General features: G+C 39.3%; 1 protein-coding gene across 4 annotated transcripts in view; it reads left to right on the top strand.

Moving 5' to 3' along the window:
• Positions 1-17086, top strand: part of LOC140197950 (von Willebrand factor D and EGF domain-containing protein) — a 332457-nt gene that overhangs the window by 98506 nt on the left and 216865 nt on the right. For all 4 annotated transcript variants that reach the window (XM_072258606.1, XM_072258607.1, XM_072258608.1 and 1 more), the window contains one exon: positions 6412-6485. In XM_072258606.1, coding sequence (XP_072114707.1) covers positions 6412-6485 — 74 coding nt within the window. The remainder of the gene's footprint in view (positions 1-6411; positions 6486-17086) is intronic.

Genomic DNA, 17086 nt, shown 5'->3' with positions numbered 1-17086 from the left:
TAGCAGAAAGGAAAAGGAATGTCACCAGCTGCCCCACAAACTTCAGTGCACTTGTACCCACGGTCACTGTTGCAGACATCAGCTCATTCTTCCCCAGAAATCATCGGGCATTAATGGAGACCCCAATGGTATCCTTAGATCCTGTGCAGATCAGTTGGTGGGAGTATTTGTAGATACCTTAATATCTCCTTGCATCAATCCTAGGATCTCACCTGCTTCAAGAAGATCACTATCATCCTGGTACCTAAATCAAAAGAAGGTAACACTACCAGATTGATCACAATGTTACCAGTTTGATCCTGACATTACCAGGTTGATCCTGATGTTAAGGAATTAATCCTGACATTACCAGATTGATCCTGACATTACCAGATTGATCCTGATGTTACCAGATTGATCATGACATTACCAGATTGATCCTGACATTACCGGATTAATCCTGATGTTAAGGGATTAATCCTGACATTACCAGATTGATCACAATGTTACCAGATTGATCACAATGTTACCAGATTGATCTGACATTACCAGATTGATCCTGACATTACTGGATTAATCCTGACGTTACCAGATTGATCCTGACATTACCAGATTGATCCTGACATTACCAGAATGAACATGACTTTACTGGATCGATCCTGACATTACTGGATTTGTCATGACATTACCAGATTGGTCATGATATTACCAGATTGGTAATGACATTCAACAACTCCAGCCACTCGAACAATCTCAACCCACTGCAATTTGGCAGACACCATCTCCCCGGTTCTACACTCATCAATGGAACATCTAAACAAAAAGACACTGTTGTTGGATAATTGTTTATTGACTACAGCTCTGTCTTCAATACTATAATTTCAAGCAAACTCATCTCCAAACTCCTAGATTATAGACTCAGCACTTCCATTTACAATTGGATCCTTGACATCATAACCAACAGACTACAATCAGTCAGGGCAGGCAGCAGCACCTCCATCATGATTATCCTCAACACTAGTGCTTCAGAAGGCTGCATCGTCAACCCCCTAGTCTACTCTCTATAAACTCACAACTGTTCTAACTCCATCTACCAGTTGCAGATGTTACTACCAGAGTGGACCATATCCCCAATAACGATGATTCAGAGTACAGGAAGGAGATGAGGAGTTTCTGGTGTCATGTCAACAACCTCTCCCTCAATGTCAGCAAAATAAAAGAGCTGGTCATTGACTTCGGGAAGAGGAGCAGTGTGCACACTTCACTCTACATCAATAGTGTTGAGGTTGAGAGGATTGACAGCTTCATGTTACGAGGAGCAAACATGACAAGTGCTCTGTCCTGGGTCATCCACATGGAAATTATGGGCAAGAAAGCTCACCTGAAGCTTACTTAGGAGCTTTTTTTAAAAATCTTTTTATTGAATAAGTATACAAAAAGGTAAGCCATATAGGCACTAATACACTGTTAGAATATAATAAAATTACAGGAGATATTAATACAAAAAAAATACAAACAATGTAATTTAAACATAACGTACCAAGGTAACATAATAGTATACTAATTTTTATATATATATACCAATAGAGAAAAGGGAAAAAAAAAACCCACCGTGCAACTAACTAAAAGCAAAGCAAAGCAATGGGCTAACTTGAAACCAAACAGAGTTAAAAAACTTAAAATCACGTCCTCAATCCCGACCTCCATTAAAAACAGTAAAAAAAAACAAGAAGGGTATATATTACATTAGATGAAAATATTGAATAAAAGATCTCCAGGTCTGTTCAAATTTAAATGAAGAGTCATAAAGATTGCTTCTAATTTTCTCCAAATTCAAGCACAATATCGTCTGAGAAAACCAAAAAAAGGTAGTTGGAGCATTAAGCTCTTTCCAATGTTGTAAAATATATCTTTTCGCCATTAAAGTAAGAAATGCAATCATTCTATGGGCTGAAGGAGAAAGATTACTGGAAATTTTAGGTAGTCCAAAGATAGCAGTAATAGGGTGAGGAGAGATATCTATATTCAATACCTTGGAAATAATATTAAAAATGTCTCTCCAAAAAGTTTCCAGAGTAGGACAAGACCAAAACATATGAGTTAAAGAGGCTATCTGCCCCGGACATCTATCACAAAAACGATTAATATGAGAATAAAAGCGAGCTAATTTATCTTTGGACATATGTGCTGTATGAACAACTTTAAATTGAATTAGGGAATGTTTAGCACAGATAGAGGAAGTATTGACTAATTGTAAAATCTGCCCCCAGTCATCCACGGAATTAATAGATCCCAATTCTTGTTCCCAATCTGACCTAATCTTATCAAATGGAGCTTTCCTAAGTTTCATAGTAATATTATAAATAATAGCCGATGCACCTTTCTGACATGGATTAAGGTTAATTATAGTATCTAAAATGTATGTAGGAGGAAGCATTGGAAAGGAAGAAAGTATAGTACTTAGGAAATTTCTAACTTGTAGATATCTAAAAAAATGTATTCTTGATAAATTATATTTATTAGATAATTGTTCAAAAGACATAAGGGAACCATCTAAAAATAAATCCAAAAACCGTGAAATACCCTTAGTCTTCCAAATTTGAAAAGCACGATCCGTAAAAGAGGGAGGAAAAAAAATGTTACCTAAAATAGGAATCGCTAGCCCAAATTGGTTAAGATCAAAAAATTTTCTGAATTGAAACCAAATACGTAAGGTATATTTAACTATCAGGTTAGACACCTGTTTAAGACGTTTCAAATCAAAAGGAAGAGAGGAACCTAAAATAGAGCCAAGTGTATAGCCCTGAACAGATTGTAATTCCAATACTACCCATTTAGGAATGGATAGTATATCCTGGTCAAGTAACCAAAATTTCATATGTCGAATATTAATTGCCCAATAATAAAATCTAAAGTTAGGTAATGCTAAGCCTCCATCTCTCTTAGCTTTCTGTAAATGTATTTTACCCAGTCTCAGGTTTTTATTTTGCCAAATAAATGAAGAAATTTTGGAGTCAACTTTATCAAAAAAAGATTTTGGAACAAAAATTGGTAATGCCTGAAATATATATAAAAATTTTGGCGAAAAAAACATCTTAACTGCATTAATACGACCAATCAAAGTTAAATATAAAGGAAACCATTTAGATGAACGTTGAATAATATGGTCAATTAAGGGTAAAAAGTTAATCTTAAATAAATCTTTGTATTTACATGTAATTTTAATCCCAAGCTATGAAAAATAATTATTAATCAATTTAAAAGGAAAGTTATGATGTAAGGGAAGTTGTTTATTAATCGGGAAAAGTTCACTCTTACTAAGATTTAACTTATAACCTGAAAAAAGACCAAATTGTGCTAATAGCTCTAAAGCAGCAGGGATGGATTTTTGGGGATTAGAAATATATAAAAGTAAATCATCAGCATAGAGTGATATTTTATGGGACTTTAAGCCCCGAGTTATCCCAGTAATATTTGGAGATTCTCGAATGGCAATTGCAAGAGGTTCTAATGCAATATCAAATAATAAAGGACTAAGAGGACACCCTTGTCGAGTACCTCGAAAAAGAGGGAAAAAAGGTGAGCTTAAAGAGTTAGTACGGACCGAGACCACAGGAGAATGATATAACAATTTAATCCAGGATATAAATTTCGAGCTAAAATTAAACATTTCAAGCACCTTAAATAAGTAAGGCCATTCTACTCTATCAAAAGCTTTCTCAGCATCTAAAGAGATAACACACTCAGGAACATTTTGTGAGGGGGTATAAACAATATTTAACAGTGTGCGAATGTTATAAAAAGAGTAACGACCTTTAATAAAACCCGTTTGGTCTTCCGAAATAATAAAAGGAAGTACTTTTTCTAATCTATTTGCTAATAACTTAGAAAAAACTTTAGGATCAACATTTAATAAAGATATTGGTCTATAAGATGCACATTGAGCAGGATCTTTATCCTTCTTTAATATTAGAGAGATTGACGCTCTATTGAAAGATTCAGGAAGTTTACCAAGTTTTAATGAAGCCTCAAAAACCCTACAGAGCCAAGGGATTAATGAAGGTGCGAAACATTAATAAAATTCTACGGTAAACCCATCAGGGCCAGGAGCTTTCCCCAAATTCATAGAGAAAATAACATTCTTAATCTCATCTGTGGTAATGGGAGTATCTAACATAGAAGACATATCCTGTGAAATCTCAGGGAAGTCTAGATTATCTAAAAAATCATTCATACATTTAGAATCTTGAGGAGACTCTGATTGATATAAGGAAGAATAAAAATCACAGAAAGTTTGATTAATCCCCACATGGTCAAGTATCAGTCGGTCATTTTGGTTATAAATCTGATTAATTTGAGATTTAGCATAATTAGACTTCAGTTGTTTAGCCAACAGTTTGCCAATTTTGTCACTGTGTACATAAAATTCACTTATTGTTTTCTTTAATTGGTTTACAATCGAGGACGAAAGTAATAAACTGTGTTCCATTTGAAGTTCAGTTCTTTGTTTATATAACTCCTCAGAAGGAGCTATAACATATTTCTTATCAATTTCCTTAATCTTGTCCACGATTACCAACTCCTCCTGCTTCAGCTTCTTCCTCAAAGCAGCAGAATACGAGATAATCTGACCACGAATTTAAACTTTAAAAGTATCCCAAAGGATATTCACAGAAATATCCTCTGTATAGCTAATTGTAAAAAAAAGATCAATCTGTTCATTCATAAAGTTAACAAAGTCCGAGTCCTGAAGCGTACTTAGGAGCTAAAAGGAAATTGACATGTTCTCCTTGACCCTCACCAATTTTTATCGATAACACCATCCTATCTGGATGCATCATGGCTTGTGATGTCAATTGCTCTGCCCAAGACCACAAAAAAACTGCAGAGTTGTGGACGCAGTTCTGCACATGATGGAAGCTAGTCTGCCTTGGTGTAACAGACAACAGAATCAAACACTTCATCCACCCCGGACTTTCTTTCTTCTCTCTCCCTTCCCTTCAGCATGAAGCCTCGAGCACAGCTTCTATCCCGCAGTGGTAAGTCTGTCTGCCCAACACTTTCTCTGTAACTACAGCTGCATTTTGTTATTGTTTTCCCTTGCACTTCCTTAGTGCACCGGTGAGTTGAAATCATCTATAAGGACAGCAAGCAAAGCGAAGTTTTTCACCGTACCTCAGTTCATGTGACAGAAATAAAGCAATTTACCTATTTACAGTCCCTGTATTACTCTCATGATGATTGTTAAAGTGGAATGCTAAGATATTAACCAGTGTAGACATCCTGTGGATATGTAAGCTCAGCACGATCAATATGTCTTCCTCAATTTTGGTGACACAAGTCTGGAGAGACTTCAGATTAAGACACTCTGCAAATACCTGATCAGCAGTCAACTCAAAAATGGCAAGAAATGATTGACAGAAGCAGCATTTCAGGAAGCTGTAGTTAGAACAAAGGTGATCGTGGTCAGTGCCTAACCAAATTGGGGTGGTGGTGGATGGGTGGCTGGGTGTTTGCATCAAAATCGCGTTTATTATCACTGACATCTGCTGTGAAATGTGTAGTTTTATGGCAGCAGTACTCGCAGTACATTTAAAAATTACTATACGTTGCCATAAGAAATCTATAAAAATAACTAAGTAATGTGAAAAAGAGAGCTAAGTTGTGCGGATGTGTTCATGAACTGATCAATATCTGATGGTGGAGGGGAATAACTGTTCTTCAAAATTTGAGTGTGGGTCCTTGAGCTCCTGTGCATTCTCCGTGATGGTAGTACTGAGAAGAGGGCATGTCCTGGCTGGTGAGGATTCTTACTGATTTCTAATTCAAAGCAAGCAGCAGTTAATTCTTAATGCATGTTGCTTCTGTTTAAAACTGAAATTCTAAATATTTGAAGTGTAATGGAGTAAAATATTTTTTGTTGAATGTAACCAGCTGCTGCTAAATTTCATAACCCGACTTTGCTCAATGGTGCATGTTACATTTTAAAGAGCCACATTTTGAACTCTCACCTTAAGCACCGTTGGCCACAATGATGCTTATCATGAAATCTTAAACAGTGAAGCAACAGAGGAGCAAAATCTGAATTTACTTCACAGTGTAGCTGTGTAGAATTTACATAGCTATGAAATAATATAATAAAAGCAGAATCGTTGAAACTTTAAAGACACTTACTCTCAACACAAATTTAAAACAGGATGTTTTGATACATTCTACACCTTAACCAAAAAAAAAATACATTGTAATGCTGGCAAAAGAACTGGAGGTAAGAAAACTACTCATCTTAAGCCAAGTGTGCTCTTACATCTAATTGTCAATCTATTGTTGTATAGTTAGCAGACCATTTGTGCATATAATTGCTGAAGTTAAGTATTGAGTAAATTTTAATAGTTTCTTTATATAATAACTTTTTTTTTGTTTTTCTTCATATAGGTCACTGTTCAGGACATTCCAACAGGAAATTGTTATTCGTTCACTGATCCCCATATTATTACATTTGATGGAAGGTCAGTTTTTAACCTTGTCAGTTTTGTAAATTGTTGTTAGCCCTAGAAATAATTGGTGATCCCACTGGAAGTGTTTTATGGATTGAACTAAGAATAAGGCTATGGTTCAGTGCAGAATTCACTTCTATTGCCTGCATCCCAACACGTTTAAAATGGAACCACACCAACATTGATCAGTGATACACTGGTCACCAAGCTATTTGTCAACTAAAGCTCATCCAAAACATAGTATAGTATCCCCTGACTTTGCATTTTGTTTCCAGCCTGCATGAATAGACTGATTTTCGAATCCTCTCACTGCCTTTCAAATCTTTATGTGGAATCCCCTTGCTGTTTCTATAACCTTTTCCATCTTCGATTTTCTGAAGTATTTGCATTCCTCCAGCTCAAGGTTTGAATGTATTTTTGATTTCTATTCCAGTTGTGTTGTCAATTGCCTTGACACTTGTATCAGGAATTCTCATCACGAACTTCTCTGCCTCCTTGCCCCTCCTTCCTTATTTAAGATGCCCCATACCTCTTTGACCAAACTCTTGAATGCAAGTCATTCCCCCCCTCCCCGCGGTGAGTCAGTGTCTGATTTTATTTGATAATCTGCCTGAGACATGCCACAAGTTATTTTTCTAAATTAATGGTGCTGTGTAAAAGCAAGTAATGGACCTGAATGCTAAATTCAAACCAGATAATGAATGCTAGAACAACTGAAGCATTTTATTTATAACATATAACTGAGCATCTAGTAGATGCTCATTAGTTTGCAGAAAGCCATAGGCACAGCAGGTAACTGATCATTTGTATTGGTGGCAAGCAATAGTGCGCATGTACAATGATGTAACCACTAGTCTAAATTTTTAAGTAAGTCCTTGCAAGTTTGCAGAGAGAAGCGGACTTGATGCCAAGAAACAAAATAGAAGTAGGGAAGTGCCAGGTAATTCTTTGAGAATGCATTACATTGCAGTAAGATCCTTTACCTCTGTTTCACCTTAGTCTTCATTCATTAAAATTAGTCTCAGTCTTGAAAATGCACACTAACTAAGCATCCAGAAACGTGAGGTAGCAGATTCTCTTTATCTTCTCACCATACCCATAATGGCTCATACTTTGCACAGAAAGTCATCTATCTACTTTAGATTCTCCAACTAGAAGACACAGGCTATACTATTTTTTTCCTGTCAGTTCCTTTCATAGTCCAAGACGTTTGAGATGCAATGTCTCACATTCTGTTAAGTTCCAGTAAAGATAGGCTGATCCTACTTAACGTCTTCTCACAGAACTGTCAGCTCAAGAAGCAGTCTAGCACACCAGTACTGCACTGACTCAAAGTCAATTAGATCCTCCTTGGACCGAAGGGCAGAAACTGTGGTCACAGCAAAACTCAATACAAGCGCATCATGTCTTATTTACTGTTGCATTCCAACCCTACTGCGTAAAAACCCAATGTGCCATTTGACTTCACGCATGCCTGCTGTAATAAAAATTAATTTCTGGCTCACACAACAGGCACATCAGGATTTGAATGCACATGAACATTTCCTGGTGTTTTACTGTTTCAAAACAAATTTTTTTTTATTCTGCTTCCTAAAGCTCCTTCCATCTGCTTGCCTGCAGGTAACCCTTGGGCAAGATGTAGCACCTGCTTAGCCTCCCCCTCTCCCAACCTTGATCAGGGTCATCTGAAGCCATGGGAGCAAGTGGTGGGTGGTCTTATGAGCAGCTGGTGTGTAGCGCAAGTCCGGGTTATGTGACCAGGCAGACAGCTCTGAAGAGTATTGATACTGGCTGGGGTCACCCATCTTGTAAAGACACTGCCTAAAGGAAGGCAGGAGCAAACCTCTTCTGTAGAAAAATTTGCTATGAACAATTATAGTCATAAGACTGTGATCACTTATATCATACAACATGGCATATAATGATGATGATGACTAAAGTACATAATTTTATTTCCCCACATAACACGCCATCTACCAGCTTCTTATTCCTTTGCTTGATCTCTCCAAATCCTGTTAAATCTTCCTCTGTCCTTCTCACAGTTCACTTTCCCAGTGTGCAGACATGGCAATGATAGAAATTAGGAAGATGTTGTCACTCATTTTCCTACGTGATTGGATAACACTGCAGCTCATCCAGTGCTGAATGTTGGACAAGCAAGTCTGGGGAGTTGACGTTTAGTCCATTGTTAGGTCCTGAGTAGGTTAGAAAAGCAGCATCTTCAGGTCAGGTCAGACCGTTGTTGTTAGAGTTTACCACTCTTCTCTGTACCAGCATTTTTTGTTTTCTTGTATGGAAAGGACAAAATTTCAGCATTAGTTAGTTGAGAGAGATGATTTTCAGCTTGGTAGTCCGCGAAGAACTGAGATCTAAATCAAGCAAGGAAACTTTACAAGCACGTTGTGCAAACTAATCTTCCACATCCTTTATTGTTGTGGAGAGTTTGTGTGATCTTTTTAAAAAAAAGACTGAAGGTTACAGTGACTTTCCCAATTATAGATAATGGTGCTGCTATTAGTCAGTGTAACACCTTGCAGTGTGAAAGGGAGTGCTAAATTTCAAACACAATTTGTGACAGGAATACAGCAGTGTTGCTGACTTTAGGGTAGAGTTGTAGGTTTGCAATGTGCTGAGTGTGTGCCAAATTACTTTCTTTTCTCAGTTGACAACTTACATAGTGTTCTATCTTATTTATGGGGACTATGAGCTAAGAAAACAAAGTGTGAACACATATGTACAGTGAAATCTGGCTGGCACACCTCCTGGCATTGGCAGTTTCCAAAATAATTACTCTTCAAAAAGGTACATAGATCTGCATAACATCAAACCAACTGTTTTATTACTATACTTGTCTTTTGGTTATAGTTAGATATTCATTGTGTTCAAGTGCATAAATATTGCAAAAATGATTTTCATTTTTATGATAGCTTTATTATTAAGCAGTACTTTATATCAGTGGATGCTGGAACGTGAGACTGAGCAAAGCAGGAGTAGGTGAGACAACTGACCTTTATCCCACTTGGTGAAATAAATACCAATTAGATCATGCATTGTTATTTGGAAAATAATTTTAGAGAGAGAAGTTCATCTATGATCATTTGCATTCAACTTGGTGGCTGTGTGTAGTATTGCACTTTTGAATTTCTGCCCCATTGAGTCAGTGTACCTTAAACAGGCCAACACATAGGCACTCCTATATAGTCTATTTTGTAAAAACAGCTGAGGATGACCTTTTACCCTTTATGTTCTTGCCTGACGTTCTCCAAAGCCAATTGTCCCATGGTGCTAGGATACCCTTATTAGTGCCTGGACTCATCGAAGTGGCAAATGGATGTTTGTGGGTGTTTTAAAGGCAGGAAGGTAACTAGTATCTTTAAATTTAAGGATTCACAGAAAAGTTAGTATTCAGCTTCTGTGAATTTATCACAACACTTTCTGTAGACATGAAAATCAAAGTTGGATATATTGAGTTAGTTCTTAAATATACCATTGTCCTTATTTCTTTGTTTATGTGGTTGTGAAGAGACATTTGTTGCCTAAATTCTATCTTCTATATTCTAGATTCTTTCCCTGATTTAAACACCCACATACAGATAAAAACACATCTTCACATATCTACTTCATTCTATCTCTCCAAAAGAAGAACCTGTTTTGCGAGGGTTTCAAGCAGTAGGAAAATGAAAGAAGCACAGAAAAACCTTATGTTCAATATGAGTTTTGACCAATCACAATCAGAGAAAATCTACAGATGCTGCATATCCAGGCAACACACACAAGATGCTGGAGGAACTCAGCAGGCCAGGCAGCATCTATGGAAATGAGTACAGCCGACGTTTCGGGCTGAGACCCTTCAGAAGGTCTTGGCCCAAAATGTCAACTACTTTTTCCATAGATGCTGCCTAGCCTGCAGAGTTCCTCCAGCATTTTGTGTGTATTACTTTGTGTCATTAGTAACCGTATCTTTGGTACCTCCATCCAATAACTTGTGAAAAGGTGAGGCCTCAGCATGCCACTCATTACATCTTAGTTTCCTATTAGTTAGCTGATCTTCTTTCCAGGCTAGTAAGTTACTTTGTAGACCATACGCTTTTCTTTATCACAATCACCTTTGATGTGGTCCAATATCAAAGGCCTTCTGGAAAATTAAGTATAAGTTCCCCTTTATTCATTACTTCTTCAAACACCTCCAACAAAGTGATCAGACAAGATTTTTCCTTCCCAAGCCCTCATTAACGTTGCCTGATTACTGTGAATGATTCAAGGTGCTCGACTGTTATAACTTCAGCTTTTAGAATTTTAATAACAGATGTTATTAATTATTATTTAATAACAGATGCTACTTGGCCAGCAATTTCAGCTTTCAGTGTCCAAAACGTTTTGAATAAAGGAATCTCATTTGCAATTTTCCAGTCAAATAAAGCTTTCCTCATATCCAAGTAATCTCAAAAAATTTCAATCAAAGCATGAACTATCTCACCAGCTTTTCTTTTAAAACCCTTTGATGAAGCCTACTAGGACCTTGGGGTTTGTCAGCAAATGTGCCCAACAATTTGCTCTGTACCATATCCATAGTTTTCATAATTTTCTTAAGCTTCTCCCTTCCTTCCAATTCCCAAGCACTTGAAATCCATCTTGTTATATACCAGATATTGTGTTTTTCATAAACAAAATTGTAACTAACTTTTACTATCTGATCTGGGACATTTGGAGTTTGCAGTATTGTATTGCTATTTGCCAGCTGCAGCTTGTGTAAATCTAAACATGCAATCTTACTGTACCAAAGCACTTTACATAATTTCCACTGAGTCAATTTCCAGGGGCATTATCATAAGTAGATTCCCCTTCTTCAGTCCTGTATCTCTTCTCTTTCACCAATCAACTTCCCGGCTTTTTACTTCAACCCCTACCAAACCCCCAATCTCACCTATCTCCTGTGTTTCTCCTTCCCCTCCCAAATCTCCACCTTTTAACTCTGACTTCTCACCTTTCTTTCTCCAGTCCTGCTGAAGGGTCTTGGCCGGAAACGTCGACTGTGCTCATTTCCATAGATACTGCCTGGCCTGCTGAGTTCCTGCAGCATTTTGTGTGTGTTGCATGAGATTTGACTAAGCTAAGCCTCTAAACCCAAAATAACATGCCTGTTTTCTCAGCAACGGTTTTGTTTCCTCTTTCACTAAAAGATTGATTTCATTATCGCTGTGCCATTATGATGCAATTGGGCCTAAATTGTAACAAAATGACATAGATGTTTCGATTTGCATTAAGATAGTGTTATTTGTTGCAGCTGTTTTGAATTTTCAGCAGATGTTCAAAACTGCTGTGATAAGAGTTGCTGCTTTTGGCATTTTACAACATCAAAGTTTCGAAATAGTCACATTGTTAATTGAATAATTGGTCAGGATTTACTCCCATACACTGCACAGAATTCATAGTGTATCCTGGGGTGGAGGAGCATTTTGTTCTGAGTTGATCGTCAAGTTTTATTTGAAACTTTTACAAACTAAATGGTTTACAGAATTGCAATAAGTGTGATGTATGACTTTTTGAAAAGTTAAATCAAAGCAGGACTTTCACAGTGAGTGGTAGAGCCCTGGCGAGTGTTGTAGAACAGAGGTATCTTGGAGTTCAAGTAAATGGTTTGCTGAAAGTGGAGTCACAGGTAGACAGGGTGGTGAAGGAGGCTTCATTAATCGGGGCATTGAGGTTGATATTTGGGACTTCATGATTAGTTAGTGTAGGATACTGATGGCACAATGCTTCCGTTCAGTATTGGTTGCTGTGAAAGATGAATGTAATTAAACTGGAGGGAGTGGAGAGGAAGTTTACAGGGTTGTTGCTGGGACTCGAGAGACTGGGTTATGGAAGAGGTTGGACTGGATAGGACTTCATTTCTTTGAGAGTAGGGGCTGAGGATGATTGTTCATGACGGGCATAGATAGGGGTGCATGCTTTTTCTTTGTCTTTTTCCTGGAGTTGGGAAATCAAGAACTGGATGTCGTGGGTTTGAAGTGAAAAAGGAAGAATTTAATAGAAACTTGTGGGGCAAATTTATTTTCACATGGAGAATGGTATGTGGGTTTAATGAGCTGCCAGAGCAGTTCTTAACAGAACTTTTGAGAGATGGTTGGTTAGGTATGTTGATGGGAGAGATTTGAGGGATGCTAGCCGTTGGAACTGGCTTGACTGGTACCTCTGTCATCATGATGATGAGCCGTTTCAAATCATCTATGATACTGTGATGTTAATTGCCATTATTATATACAGAGATACTCTTATTTGTTGCTTTTACATACACTATGAGAGCATGTGCTAAAGTTTAATCTCAACATGAAAAATTGTTAATGTACCTGAAATCAGTTTAGATCAGTTTAAGATAAATGGTCTTAAAACACAGTTCAGAATCCTTGAAACTATACATATTCAGTGACCAGTGGTGTTCTGTAGGTTCGATGTTTGGACTGCTTCATTTCACATTAATATGTCAATGATGTATATGACAAAATTGATAGCCTTATGGCCAGGTTTATGCATAATACAAAGCTAGCTGGAGGGGAAGGTAGAGTTGAGGTAGCAGGGAGTTTTCAGAAGGACTTAGACAGATTAGGAGAATGGGCAAAGAAGTGGCAGATGGAATAGTGTAGGGAAATGTCTAGTCATGCACATGGTATAAGGAATAAATGTAGAGACAATTTTCTAAATGGGGAGAAAATTAAGAAATAAGAGATGCAAAGGGACCAGGTATCCTTAGGCAGGACTCGCTAAAGATTAACTTACAGGTTGAGTTGGTGGTGAGGAAATCTGGTTCATTACACAATACCCAATCCAGAATTCACTTTCCCCTAGTGGGCTTGACCACAAGCTGCTCTATTCTAAAAATTCTCCCTCTTCTGATTCAGCACCCACCTGATTTTCCTGATCTACCTGCATATTCAAATTGACCACGATTATCGGAACATTGCCCTTATTACATGCCTTTTCCATCTCCTGTTGTAATTAATATCCCACATCCTGGCTACTGTTCAGGAACCTGTATGTAAGTCCCATCAGGGTCTTTTTACCCTTTCAGTTTCTTACCCCCGCAATGATTCTACATCTTCTGATCCTATGTCGCCTCTTTCTAAGGATTTGATTTCATTTTTTTTTACCAACAACAACCCCACCCCTTCTGCCTACCTGTCTGTCCTTTCGATACAATGTGTATCCTTGAATGTTAAACCCACAACGAGAATCTTTTCTCAGCCATGATCCAGCGATGCCCACAATTTCATACTTGCCAATCTCTAACTGTGCTACTTTGTTCCATATACTATATGTATACAGATATAATATCTTCAGTCCTATATTCGTCACTCCTTTTGATCTTCATCCCACGTTACTCTTCAACTCATCCCACTGACTGCATTTTTCCCTATCATCTGCCTGTCCTACCTCACATTTACACTACGCAATGCATCGACTTGAATAACAATTGCCCCAACTGCACTCTCCTCTGTCCCCCTCTCAAATTACTTTAAACCCACCCAAACAGCTGTAGCAAACCTGCCCACAAGGATATGGGGCAACACACACAAAATGCAGGAGGAATTCAGCAGGCCAGGCAGCATCTATGGAAAAAAGTACAGTTGACGTTTCAAGCCAGATTTCCAGCATCTGCAGGTTTTATCTTGTTTGTCACAAGGCTATTGGGTTCAGGTGTAACCCGTAAAGTTCATAACTTCACCAGAAGAGATCTCAATGATCCAGAAATCTGAGACCCTGACCCTGCTCCCCTTCCTCTGGCACTCATTCATCTGTACTATCATATTAATGCTACCCTGATTACACGTAGTACTGGGAGTAATCCAGAGATTACTGCCTTGGAGGTTCTGCTCTTCAGCCTCTTCCCTAACGCCCTATACTGACTGCGCAGGACCTCTTCCCCCTTTCTACCTATGTTATTGGTGTCATTGTGCACCATGACCTCTGGTTGTTCACCCTCCCTCTTGAGAGTGTTCTGCAGCTGCTCTGAGACATCCTGGTCCCTAGCACCTGGGAGGCAACTATCCCACACTATCCCGCCTTCTCTTCCCGCTGTCACAGAATTTGCAGTCCGTCCCCCCCCCCCCAACTATCGGGTCTCTTATCACTATCACTCTGCCTGACTTTACCTTTTCCTGCTAGGCCTCAGGGTCAGCCTCAGTGCTGCTGCTGTGCCTGATAAGTCATCCTCCCCAGCAGTACCCAAAGGGTTACACTTGTTGCTGACTGGAACGGTCACAGGGGAACCCTGCACTGACTGCTTTCTCCCCTTACTTCTCCTAGTGGTCACCTATTGACTCTGATTCCTACACTCCGAGTGTGACCACCGCAGTAAAAATTTAATCTATGAGGTTTTCAGCCTCCTAGATAGTACTTTATATTTTATTGTCACCAAACAATTGATAGTAGAACGTACAATCATCACAGCGATATTTGATTCTGCACTTCATGCTCTCTGGAGTACAAATCGATAGTAAATATTTAAAATTTAAATTATAAACCATAAATAGAAAATAGAAAAATGGAAAGTAAGGTAGTGCAAAAAAAATACTGAGAGGCAGGTCTGGATATTTGGAGGGTACGGCCCAGATCCAGGTCAGGATCCGTTCAGCAGTCTTATCACAGTTGGAAAGAAGCTGTTCCCAAATCTGGCCGAACGAGTGTTCAAGCTCCTGAGCCTTCTCCCGGAGGGAAGAGGGACGAAGAGTGTGTTGGCTGGGTGGGTCGTGTCCTTGATTATCCTGACAGCACTGCTCCGACAGCGTGCGGTGTAAAGTGAGTCCAAGGACCGAGTGCATCCAGCTCCAGTTCCTTAACGTTGTCAGCCAGGGGCTGAAGTTGGGTGCATTTCCTGCAGATGTAGTCATCAGGGAGACCATTACGTAATCTGAAATCCCACATGTCACCGGAGGGGTGTTCCCTGCCTGAACTACCATCCTATCTACACTAGTCATACCTCTGACATCTCAAGCGGAAATTCAAACCTGCACCTGTTCTCACTTAAACCCATTGAGCAAAAGCCTGAGCACTTTAACACGGGCCCATAAGCACAAAGGCGCTCCGCTTACACCTTGCTTCTTTCTATTGACCCCATCTGGGGGCCTAAGAGATCATATTTATTTCACTGTCAGCATTTATTTCGAGAGCACCAGAATATAAAAGCGAGGATGTAACGTTGAGCCTGTATAAGGCTGCTCAGAGCAGTTTTGGGCCCTGTATGTGCGAAAGGAATGAAGGGGTTAATGTATGAGGAGTGTTTGATGGATTTGGGCCTGTATTTTCTGAAGGTTAGAAGAATGGGGGGGGGGTGATCTCATTGATACCCATCGAATATTGAAACACCTAGACAGAATGCATATGGTAAGGATGTTTCCTCTAATGAGGGAATCGAGGACTAGAGGGCACAGCATTAGAATAGAAGAATGTCCCTTTAGAGCAGAGATGAAGAGAGATTTCTTAAGCCAGAGGATGATTAGATTATGAGAACACTCAGTCCTCTTTTATTGTCATTTAGAAATGCGTACATGCATTGAGAAATATACAATGTTTCTCCGGAGTGATATCACAGAAAACAGGACAAACCAAAGACTAACACTGACAGAACCACATAATTATAACATATAGTTACAGCGGTGCAAAGCAATACCATAATTTGATGAGGAACAAACTATGGGCATGGAAAAAAATGTCTCAAAAGTCCCTGAGTCGATCGACTCCCGAGTCCCCAATAGTACGCAGCAGAAGGGAGAAACTCCCTGCCATAAACCTCCAGACACCATCAACTTCCCGATGCCTTCGAAGCAGCCGACCACAGCTGACACTGAGTCCATTTGTCCGAAAACTTCGAGCTTCCGACCAGCCACCCGAGCGCCATCCTCTGCTGAGCGCCTTTGACCTCGCCCCGGCCGCTGAAACTAGCAAAGCCGAGGATTTTGGGACCTGCTGCTCCGGAGATTCCGGTTACCACGCAGTAGCAGTGGCAGCGAAGGGGGCATTTCAGAAGTTTTTCAGATGTTCCTCCGTGCTCTCACATCTGTCTCCATCAAATCAAAATTGTGCACGGTCCACTACTTGACAGATAACAGATATTCATCATCAGAGAGGCCGCGCGCGCTGCCATCGCGCCGCCATCTTCTCCTCCCCCATCTTCACCTGTAGAATTCATTGCCACAGATGACTGTGGAGGCTATCAACATGAAATGTTTATGCTGTAAAGCTAGAAACCACTGATTAACAGTGTAATAACTGTCTTTGTGTATTAAGAAGGAATTCCACAATATTACACCGGTTTAGAATTTGCAAGATAGTGCCGGCAACCAGTGGTGATGTTTTGTAGACAGTTCTGAAAACTACTAAGTACTCTAGAAGATAATATTTCTGAACTTCGATCGCTGCAGCTGGAGCCTGTAATTTCCCTTTTAAGGATGTACTTTTGGACCGACTAACCGATCTGACACTCTTGTGATTTCCTGGGAGATCTGGCGAACTAGACTCGGAAGAGCACAGGTATGGCCGGGGCGGCCGTTGCTGGGGGTGGATGCTGCGTTTTGGCCCGATAGCGGACGACGAACCTGTGGCCGGCTCCATTGCTCTGT

This window comes from Mobula birostris, chromosome 5, assembly GCF_030028105.1.
Source record: "Mobula birostris isolate sMobBir1 chromosome 5, sMobBir1.hap1, whole genome shotgun sequence".
NCBI lineage: Eukaryota > Metazoa > Chordata > Chondrichthyes > Myliobatiformes > Myliobatidae > Mobula > Mobula birostris.
The sequence above is the reverse complement of the archived record's forward strand: the minus strand, read 5'-3'. Positions and strand labels throughout refer to the sequence as shown.